The following is an 11,936-nucleotide window of genomic DNA, read 5'->3' as shown; positions in this document are numbered from 1 at the left end:
GGATATTTGAAAGAAAGAGTCTACCAGGACAGACCGGATAATATTGAGAATTTAAAGAACAAGATTAGGGCGGAGATGCATAATTTACCAGCTGAAGTCATTCAGAATGCTGTGGACAGCTTTTACTATCGTCTTGGAGAATGCCAAATAGTGAATGGAGGACATTTTCAGCATTTGCGACATTGAGTTTATTTTTGTAAATTATCTAGTTGTTTCAATTTCAAAATGAAAAAAAAAACTTGTTATTGAAAAAATAAAACTTGTTTATTTGGTATGGCTGGATTCGGTTTTCTATAAGCTTTTCAACGAGCCCCCTCATGCCTTATGTTTTCATTTGAAAAAAAAAGTAGGGGAAGCTGGGGGTTAGGGGGTTGAAGAAAAATTAATTATTATATAACCGAAAGATGGGAAAAAATCAAAATCAGTTAACGTGTTTCGGCGTTTTAAAAAAAATTAGCTCATTCAAAAGATATGAATTTTATTCCGAACTTTTGGCCATCCCTGTATAGTTTGTTGGATCCATCTCTAACAATAAGCGAGATAATATTAAAAAACGAAAAAAGGTTTTTTATTAAGAAAATAAGACATCTTATAATAATTGTTAGACCAATTTCAGGCATTTCTGCCTCTTTTCCAATTACGTAAGGATTTACAGATTTAGTTGTAAAATATTTTGACATATTCGACATAGATATTTTAACTAAATCTCACTAATTAGGCCGTGAGAGACCTATTACTCATGGACAAGTGACAGGTGATGTTATAACAACATTGTTATTGTTTGACAGTTTGTATTATTATTTAATGAAAAATTATAGGAATTAAAATAGACTAAGTTATTCTCCATACTCCATTTTAATTCCCAATAATTTTTCAATTTTCTACTTCTACTAAATAATAATACAAACTGTCAATCAATAACAATGTTATCATGACATTACTACCTGTCACTGTCATGACCTACCATATAATATTGTTCATGAGTAATTAGGCCTCGCACGATCTAATTAATGAGATTTAGATCGTATCAATGTCCGATAAGTATATTACAACTAAATGTGTAAATCCTTTCGTAATTGGAAAAAAGCAGAAATGCCTGAAAGAGGTCTAACAATTACAAGATGTCTTATTTTCTTAATAAAAAAACCTTCTTTTCGTTTTTTAATATTATCTCGCTTATTGTTACAGATGGACCCAATAAACCATATATGACTATACGCGACAGGGAACGTTCTATCCAAATATGTAAAAATATACAGGGTGTTCCATTTATATTAACAAAGTTAACATCCGCGGCCATTTTGTTTGGGCTTCATTTGTTTTTCTACTATCATTTTCGAAAACTTCATAAAAAATCGTGCAACTTTTGTATTTCACATTTTTTTATAAATCTTAGAACAAAAAAGTTAAAAGGGGGGTCGAAATATAGTGAATCATCGTGTACATTCAAACTCTTTTTTATAAGTTTTGAATCACCCCGTATATTATTTGAAAAAAAAAGAATTCGGGGAATACATTATTTTTTAGGAGACGATTTCTAGATTCACATGACTACGTGAGCTGACTAACTTTCATGACAACAAACTTTTGAACGGAATTTGCCAATTAAAAAGTTAGAATAAGGACAGCCTCTCCTCAGATCTCGAAAAGGGTAACGTGTGTATGTGCAAACTTTTTTTTTTTTTTCGTAATCAATTGATAAAAACAAACAGGAGTTTATGATATTTAAAAATGGAATTATGGTTTCAATTTAATGTTTTAATCATATAATGGTACCTCAAGGAATCTATTTCGGCCCTATATTTTTAAGTATTTCTTGTAAAATAATTTTTGGGTTATTATTAACAATAAGACTAACCTTTTCTGTGGTCCCGTTGCATTTTGTTCTCACTTTCACTTACACTATACCCATATCACATATATTTTTTTAAGAAATTCTTTTGCCATTAATTTTTTTTGCAAGTTCCAACTTGTTTCTACTTCGAATATCTCTGATATGTTATATGCTTAAATTCAATCGATTCATAGTTATATTTTAATCTCATGTTTTTTAACCATTAACTGTTAATTTTGTTTGTAAGGCCCTTTTTTCGACCTTGCTTTTTTCGAGACACTCTTTTTTACCGTGGCACTCACAAATATAAAAGAAAATAAGTTTTTTACGCATTTATTCAAAAAAATATAATTAATAAATTCAATAAATAACTTCTTAGAACTACGTTTTAATTTCAGCCTCTTTCAGTTTAGTTTGGTCCTTATCAACAACAGCAGGTGTACGCGTTTGTCTGTTGCTGCCATATTGATAGCCACCTGATTCACCTTCACCATAAGTTTGTGGCAAACTCAACTTTATTTGTTGTGGACCGTTATCACTATGTCCTTGAACGAGATGATGATCCAAATGGGGTTGGCCGTACCCTATCCGTACCACCGCTTGATTGTTTTCAGAACTAAACAGGTTTGGATCCGCGTATACAGTGTGGGGCTGGGCACTAGGAACGACTTCTTGTCCACGACGAAACTCTTCGTCTAGGTTCAGATTTGAATGGTCGTACCCTATGCGTACCTCTTGCTCACCACCGTTAGGTTTCTGCAGATAGTAAGTCTGTGGCTGACTATTAACTTGTCCTTGGAAGTATGACACAGGGTTGTATGCATTAGTAGGACTGTAAAGCAAATTTTGTTCCACTTGAGGTACGGCTTGTGGTACTTTGACATACACGGGAGCTTGCTTTTCCGTTGGGATCTTGGTTTGACCGGGTGGTACCTCGTAGGGGTACGGTTCGCCGCCTACTAGTGCTTGAGTTTTTGATGGTTGAGGTTGGTAGTACTGATATTGTAAGGGAACGTTCAGTGGAAGCGGTGTTATTCGCTGTTGGACTAGAGGTGTAACTATGTTGTTTTGAAAGTATGGAGATATTGATGGTATTCTATTTTGGATTTGTTGTGATAACAGCTGTTGTGGTTGCACTTGTTGGGGTACCGTTGGTTGAGGTATATTTTGGGGTACTATCTGTTGCTTTAGAACTGGCTGTGGTACTATTTGTGGTCTTAGAACTTGCTGTGATATTTCTTGCTGTCGCAATAATTGTTTTGGTACTACCCGTTGTGATAATATTTGTTGTGGTACCACTTGCTGTTGCACTATATGTTGGGGCACTATTTGCTGTCGTAATACTTGTGGTATTATCTGTTGGGGTACTACTTGTTGACGCAGTACTTGTGGTACTATCTGTTGTGGCACCACCGATTGCTTTAGAACTTGTGGTATTACTTGTTGTCGTAATATTTCTGGTACTATCTGTTGTGAAGCTGCTTGCTGTTTTAGGATTTGTGGTAACACCTGGTGTTGTAGTACTTGTTGAGGTACTACTTGCTGTTGTAATACTTGTGGAGGTACTTGCTGCGATATTTTTTGTTTTTGTAAAATTTGTTGTTGTACTATTTGTGGTGTGGCCGGTGCTTGTGGTATAGCAGCCACGATGTTACCCTGAAGTGAAGGTACTACATTTTGCGGTGTATACGTCTGTATAAAATTATTTCTTGGTAAGATGTAGTAACTTGGAATACCAAACGATGCTGTTCTGAGTTGTAGACCGTTGATGTAGTTTACAAGGGCTTGTGAATTTCCAAATATAAATTGCTGGGTCGGCAGTGCTTGGCTGTTTGTATATAAAAGTGGATTGTATTGGGGTATTGAAACGACGTATCTTTTATTTAGATTACTTTCTTCTTTTGTGAGGTTCGATTGTTTTGTGGTTGGGTCATCTGCTGAAGCAAGTCCGATCAGCAATAGTGCAAAAGACTGAAAAAAAGTGTGGTTAATTTAATGAAATGCGAGTATTTCTAAAACTGTTGTTTTTTCTCTATATGTTGACTAAAAAACTTTAGATAAAAGCATAATCAACACTACAATTTACTAAACATTGCGAGAAAGTGTTCTTTTTAATTATTAATACTCACCAAAAGTTCCCACATATCTTGTTGGTCTCAATAGATAGTTCGAAATGATAACATTTCATGCATATCTTCTTTTATATCACCATAAAATTTGAAAACTTTCTTTTCCCTTAATCATCTTACTCATCTAATACTTATATAATGTTATTTTTACAAATTCCTTAAATTAGTTTAGTGATATATTACGGGTCTACTACGAAACATACTAGTAGAGCGACGTTTTTAGAACAGAAAGTGAAAATGTGGCATATCATTATCATTAGACAGGCGTGTAATATTGATCTGCATCAGTGATGTTACATAAGATGTCGCAATATTGAACTTAAAAAATTTTTAATGACTGAAGAGATGTTGCACTTGATGTAATATATACGGGGTGTATAAAATGCACAGATTTACTGATTATTCTAATGTGTAATGTTTGGAAGATTGTATTGCGTTATCTAGAATTTTTTTTTCAAAGTGTGGAAAATGACAATAATACTAATACAGTACAATGCAATTTGTATTACATATGAACAACTCTCAGTAAAAAACGTGTCTCTTACCCATTTTTAATTAAATACATTATCTTTTTTGTTGGTATGTAAGAATTAATTAACAACAAATTATAACAAAACAGAATTTGTCCACACCTTGTTTCAAAATTTGTTTTGAATTTTATTTCCAAGGATTACTTCAAGTTATGAAAGAATAAAATTACATTTGTTCATGTTTGCAACCTTGTAGATATAGTATAAATGAGGTTAATGTGACGTACTACCCATAAAAAAATTTGTTGTTGGCCCTTAACTTTTTAAGGAAACATTGTCGAACTGATTTATATTGGGTTCACTTTTAACTATGAATCATATTTTATATATATATATATAACTTTTATTGTTACATAAGATAAGATAAATTCCTTTGTTTGACTGTTAAAACTTAGGTGCTTTGTATAGATTCCTATGGAACATTGCAAAATGTTTCACTAAGGGAGATTGGAAATCTTCTCCGATATTCTTCAACATTTATTCTGCAGTTTCCTTCACAGAAACCTAACACTAATAGCATGTCAACTTTTTCGCGAAGTCTTCTTCCCGGCCATTTTCAAAACACTCGGCAAACAATTACCAAAATTAAATGACTTTTTTCCCGCCTCTGCTCTGTGTAGGTTCTCATGCGAAACACCCTGTATTTCTGTTTTTCCAACTCGCCTGTGGACGTGCAACAAAATTCGCAATTAATCGAATTAAAAATGAAGTTACTTCCCAGCGTGGTATAATAACGACAAGAAAATGGTTACTTTACGCTAATTAAAAATATCCGTAATTAAATAACTGAAAAAATAACGTTCTCCAGTCCCAAAATTATGATACTTCTTGACGCTGTAGGCGGTACAGGTTATTTACAGATTCATTTCGAACTGCTATCAAAGGAAATTCAGATAGTCAATTTATTAAATTTATGTTAAACATGCTTATATAACACGCTGGCGAAATGTCAACGTAATCTACCTGTCACACAGTCTGCACAGGTGCTCATCCTACCTGGGGGCATCTCTCCTGCTGTTACATATTATGGAGGTCGGAGATCCGGCAGGCTAAGGCTCCATGCACACTACGCGTGTTCGACTGGTGTAACTACAAAAACGATAACATATGCAGTAGTTTTCAGACTGTAGATAGTCACGTTTTCTAGGTACCTATAAATAAGTAGGTCACTCTCTGCCAGTAGGTTGTAAGATCTCATTCAGAACAGATAATTGTAATCCTTTAAGCAAGTTCTTGTGTTATAGTCATAGATTTGTCGAATTTTTTGGTCTTTGAAGTATTTTTTGACACAGTTAAATAAACTTTGGATGTTTTATAGTGTCTCAATATTCAACTAGATCTGCTATGTTCATCTAATATTCGATTGGCTCATTAAGCAATCTTATAAATGTTACTAATTGGTCGTTAAATCAGGATTAATCTTTTTAATTATACAGTTTTGCATGTTGGTAAAGCTTTTGCAAGCATCTATTAAATAAAATATGTTTTTGGAACATTAAAACTATACTGCCTTATATTTATTATTATAATATTTACAAAAACAACAGTTACTCAGCACTATCACTGCCGATATCTTAGTAATCCGGCTCAATTATTTATAATTTTTTTTGATATATAATATTTATTGCATTTGAAACACATTTTTGAACTATCTAAATGCGACTTTCCATATTTGCATTATTTGGACATATTCAAAAAAGTATTTACACATAAAGTTCGAGGCATGAATTTTATAAATATTAATGATTTGTCACTAAATTAGGATACATTTTTATTATAGAATCTTACATATTGCAAGCATTAACGACTTTGAAACTTAAAAACTATTCTGTTTGTTACCATATTACTTTATTGAAATATTTACAAACGTAAACAAAAACATAACAATGACTTATCACTATCACAGTCGATAACTTAGCAAATTCTACCAAGTTTTTTTGTACTCATAGGTTTGGTACTCCGTACCACGACGATATATTCCCCCTTCCTTGCTAGAAACGTAGGAATTCAACAAACCTTCTTCAGACTTTGGTTTCGAATTCAAATTCGATGGAGGGTGAGGTGGAAGCAGGCCACTTCCTGTAATGGGTGGCAAACTGGGTTTGGGACTTGTTGTAGAAGGGGAAGACTCCGTTGTAGATACCAAAGAAGTAAATAATTTATTACTATCAGTTGGATTAAGTTCAGGTAATGTAGGCGCATCTGGTACTACACTAGCTGGAAATGCAGCACCTTCCAAATGCGTCGCTAGAGGCGTTGGAGGTAAAATTGCCTGGACCTGTCCCGGTACTTCCGGCAGTCGAACTACGAACGGTACTTGGATCTGCACCGGTTGTGGTACTGCCACTGGATAAGGCTGGGGTACTGGTACTTGAATAGGCTGAGGCACTTTGATGTATACAGGTTTTTCCACTGGTACTGCTACAGTCTTGGTTATTTGAACTGGGTAAGGCTTTTCTACCGTTACAGGTACTTTGATGTGTACTGGAACTGGTACTGGGTGCGGTACTTTCACCGCGTAAGGCTTTGGTACTTCTACAGGTACTCTGACTTGCACTGGGACCTGCACAGTCCTGGTGATATGCACAGGGTAGGGCTGGGGTACTTTTACTTCTCTTATAAGTTGCACTGGATAAGCTTGAGGTACTTCTACTACGTTTTGAGGAACGTAGCCTTGAAAAACGTTTCTGTTGTCTTGGATAGTGTTCACGGCTCCATTTTGGAGATTGGGAGTAGCAGAAATCAGGGAAAATCCTGGGTTTATAACGTTGGTCAATGATAAAGGTGAGGCTTGAGCTCTATCTCCCATGAAGTAAATGATGTTGTTATCTAATGGTGCGGCGTTTTGTGGGAAAGATGGAGCATACGCAAACTGTAAACCGTTCGATAGGGGGTTGGGGTTCCCAAGAGCTAAGTTTTCCGTGTTGATCGTCACTGGGATGGTTCCATCGTTGGGGTTGCCAACGTTTATTATATTGGGCGTTGGTGATGGTATTGGACTGATGCTAGGTTCTGGTTTGTTTCCAAAATTTAAGCTGTTGAGCAAAGCCAGGTTGCTTCTGTGATCCAGGCCTCTTTTGCTTAGCAAATCGATATTTTCCAGTTTTTCCGCTGAACAGGCTATAAGTGGAAGCAGAAGAAGGTACTAAAAAGAAAACAATGTATTAGAAATTATGTTAAATTTTATAAGAGAAGATAAAACATTTGTCTTAATGTGTATACAAATGTGGTAGTTTTCTTGTAGTAATTTCAGTTTAGATTTAGTTTTTGACATAGTTTTGAATTTAGATAATTGTACTACTTACCACAAAAACATCCATATTGCTTGCGTCTACATGAAAAACTGTACTCTGAATGGTAGACTTTTAGCTAGCGATCTCTCTTTTATAGATTATAATAAGATAATGAGGAAAAGGTGCGTTAGATACGAAAAAGTTTGGTTGTATAACACACAGGTATATTTTCATTTCCTGAGAGAGTGGACATAAATAATCTTCACCGAACTAATTCCTGTTCGTGAATAATATTAATATAAAACAGTTTTCTATTTTTTAAATTATGTTTATTCAACTGTTGCGAAGGTTCTTCTTGTTTAAGTCAAAATATTTTCACAAAAATAAAATGATTTTCGTGTTATGAAATTAGAATTAATATAATCATGGTTATGTGAACTAATGACAGACCATTTAAACCATTTACAGCTTTTAGTATAATTGACGATGTTGTTTGTAAAGCGATATTTTATTTCTCTCTTAATTTGAATGATTTATCTCCCGTGTTACCTTGAAGCGACGACGGATTCGAATTTACTTAAAAATAAATAATTTAAATTGGGTAGTGCGATATTCTTTTTGTTTTCAAAAAAGCTGTACACATTTATTATGAAGGCGAAGATGGGGAGCTTGAATGTCTTTTGTTTGCAAGAACCTCATTTATTTTAGTTATAAACACGTGTAAATGTTGAAATTTATTTTTTATATTTAAAATTCTTGTAAACAAAAACCGTTTAGAGATATGTGTTGTATATAAGTTTATATTATTTGTAATTGAAAATATAACACTGGAAATTTTCAATACAATGTACAATTTTCCTTCCGTCCGTTATTTTATGATATTTCAGATAATTTTGCTGAATTGAGTAAAAAAACATGAAATAAAAGTATTTTTTGGTTAATTTACCAACTTTAACTGAAACATTACTTATTTTTTTGCTGTATCAGAATCAAAATATGACAAAATGGTTTATTCAAAATAGTTTAATTTCTTTTCCGCTTAATTTTTATTTTAGATATAATAGGAAAGTCCAGAAGGAGGAAATGCGGCTCTAGGGTACCATCTTCGTTATTTTGCCGGAATAATAAAGCTAATGGGAGAAGTTGGGACTATCGAGTCCGTGTAAGAAGGAGCCCTAGTGCCCCGAGACCCTCTGTAATCAATCTTGCGAATTCCATCTGACCTAGACTGTTTTGCAGATTAGAATTACCGGAGCTGCTCGAGACGCTGCGTGTGGAAAACTAATTTTCTGCTACACGTTCAGGAAAAGCAAAGACGTAGATCAAAGATATTTTAATACATCTAGAGATAAAAAAATACAAATTTTTTGATATCTCAGTAGACAACTTACAGTTGTGTTAATTTAAAATTGCAAGAAAATATAATTTTTCGAAAACTGCCATCAAAAGTCGACATTTTCATTAAATTTTCAGTGGACAAAGTTAGTTTTTTTTGTCACCTACCTGCAGTTGTATATTAATTTGAATTACTTTTTCTAGCAGAAGTCTATTATCAGATGTTACTTGTGAAAATCTCAAGAATTCTGGACTTTTTCGGATGGTATCCAACTAATTTGCTTTTCTAATATAGTATTAGTTTTGGAAATTTTCTCATATTGAAAATTTTTTTTTACAGTGTACTTTTTAACACGGAATATATTGACCATAACGTCGAACGTTTAATTTTATTAATTTTATGTTCGAAATATGCGAGTAATACCTCTTCGAACACTTTTTAAATTTTCCTCCAGCTACACCACCTTGTATTCATTGTAGGCAATCTCGTACTGTCTCGACAATTTTTTGGAGATTAATTGTGAAACAGCAATTTGTGCCGCTTCCAATACTTCCCCTGGAACATTTTTTGACGTCACTATTCTTATAATTGACTTGATTTTATATCTTTCCAATTTTTTTAAGTAATTCTTTATATTGTAACTTTGGTATTTCGGTTTTCCGCTCGACAAAATAATACAACAGATGTCAGAGACATAAATATATATCCTTTATTTAACAACTTTGTACAGTTAGACGTGGTGCTATGGTTTACCATTTACCACGCTGGAGTACTTTTGGTGTAGCCTGAGATTCCGCTGCTGTAGCCCGAGAGGCCGCTGCTATAACCTGAGAGATCGCTGGCATAGCCTGAGAGACCGCTGCCATAGCCTGAGAGACCGCTGCCGTAGCCTGAGAGACCGAGACCGCTGCTGTAGCCCGAGAGGCCGAGACCGCTGCTGAGGCCCGAGAGGCCGCTGCTATAACCTGAGAGACCGCTGCCATAGCCTAAGTGGCTGCTGCCGTAGCCTGAGAGACCAAGACCGCTGCTGTAGCCTGATACACCACCAACGGCCAGAGTACCGCTTCCTAGAGTTGAAACGCCGCTACCCAAAGCGATTGCTGGCGCTGCGTAGGCAGAACCAATAATAGGGGCAGAGTATGAATGGATAGGAGCTGCCACAGAATGTGTGGCCTGGACAATTGGGTGCTTAACGACGACTGGTTGTGGCACCTTAACAGCTACAGGCGTGGGTACTTCTACAGGGACGGGTTGTGGTACTGGTACTTGAACAGGCGTGGGTACTCTCACAGTGTAGGTTCTTGGTACGTCTACTGGAATCTTCTTGATAACCTCGACTTGGTAGGGCCTTGGTACTACTACAGGAGTTGGGACATTAACCCTGACTGGCACTGGGTGTGGCACGGGAACAGTGTAGGGTTTTGGTACGTCAACGGGTACTTTTACAGGTACAGGAACGTGATACGGCTTGGGCACGTCGACGTGGTAGGGTTGGGGTACTGGTACTGTTTTCGTGACGGTCACTGGGTAGGGCTGGGGCACTGGCACTGGTACCTGTTGAGATACGTGACGGACTTCGTGGGTGTCTTGTACGAGTCCATGGGAAACGCCTCCTACGGCGATTCCAGAACCTAGACCGGCTCCGTATCCCAAAGCTGATCCATATCCGTAACCCAAGGATCCCAATCCCAATCCGGAGGAGTACAGGGATCCGGAACCTAGGGCTACACCGGAGCTGTATCCTAAACCGTGTCCGTATCCATATCCTAGACCTGATCCTAACACAGCAGAGCCCAGTCCTACTCCAGAGCTAAGCCCAAGTGATCCGGAGCTAAGAGCTAGTGATCCAGAGCTGAGTCCCAGAGAGGCGGAACCTAGTCCTAATGTGCTTTCACCTACAACGCTACGTTTGGTCTGTTTGTCAGTCTTCTTTGGGACATCCTTGGCAGAACCAAGGACGCAAAGGGCAAGTAACGCGACACACTGTAAGAGAATAAAATTTACGTGGTATACAGTAAAATATTTATAACAATAATCTCTCACTAAAGCCGTCTATTTGAATCCTCGATTTTAATTAATAATAGTCGAGGTATTTATTAGAAAGATTTATAATTTAAATTAAATTCTTTACAAATACGTTCGTAGTAAAAATAAAAAGTTGAAAGTAGACAATTTGTAATCGTAGTAAACAAAGTTATGGTAAATTTAATACTCTTAGGAATATTCCACCCCGATTTTGCAATGCTCCAAGTGCCAGACACTTTCTAAAGCAGAGAAATGATGGAAATGTAAAAAATGTCATCAGTGTTTACATATTACATCACCTAATTGGATTCCGCTGCATAAAATCGTCGTTATTTTGAATATATTGGGATGTGGGGTGTGAAATAGCGGTGGAACCAGCGAACTTACCACAAATGCCTTCATGTCGTGTGTTCTAGCGCACTAACGGTTTAGGAATGATAAACTCAAATGAAAATATTGGCTTTTATATGCAGAAAAATAGGGACTGAAGGACAATGTTGCGAAGTAACGCTTAATTTAATTCAGTCTAATTTATTATAATGAATTAGCTTCTGGGAGATTTCAAAAGATGCACGGCTGATCCGAAAAGATTTTATGGTCGTGTTAGATAATGCGTGACATAAAAATGCATTAATTATATGAAAAATGAAAGGGATTTCATTCAAGACGTGACAGATATGATGCGAGTAGGCTATAACGAAAATTATTCAAAATTTTGTAATAATTTATAGGATGGTCCCTTACTTCGCTGGCTCAAATGGTATTTTTTATGTAAATTCATGGTTGCAAAGCAATAAACAAGTGTGTTGGATAAACCAGATATAATCCATTAGAAATGGGCGTTATTAT

General features: G+C 35.8%; 1 protein-coding gene across 1 annotated transcript; it reads right to left on the bottom strand.

Annotated features, from left to right (window-relative positions):
- Positions 1–6,417: 6,417 nt before the first annotated feature.
- Positions 6,418–11,498, bottom strand: LOC108907367 (helicase SRCAP-like). The gene is made up of 3 exons (XM_023454261.1): positions 11,475–11,498; positions 9,836–11,045; positions 6,418–7,613 (listed from the first exon to the last, which is right to left on the bottom strand). Exons 1-3 carry the CDS (start codon positions 11,487–11,489, stop codon positions 6,418–6,420), a joined length of 2,421 nt encoding a protein of 806 aa, XP_023310029.1. The 5' UTR covers positions 11,490–11,498.
- Positions 11,499–11,936: the final 438 nt, after the last annotated feature.

This window comes from Anoplophora glabripennis, unplaced genomic scaffold (assembly GCF_000390285.2).
Source record: "Anoplophora glabripennis isolate ALB-LARVAE unplaced genomic scaffold, Agla_2.0 scaffold20, whole genome shotgun sequence".
In the NCBI taxonomy this organism is placed as follows: domain Eukaryota; kingdom Metazoa; phylum Arthropoda; class Insecta; order Coleoptera; family Cerambycidae; genus Anoplophora; species Anoplophora glabripennis.
Note: the sequence above shows the minus strand (reverse complement) of the source record. Positions and strands in the feature narration are given on the sequence as shown.

Excerpts from the sequence above, each read along its gene's own strand:
- LOC108907367 (XM_023454261.1), bottom strand. Across the intron at positions 7,614-9,835 it reads AATCTCAGGCTACACCAAAA|CCTGTTCAGCGGAAAAACTG; the intron begins GTACTCCAGCGT and ends TTCCACTTATAG.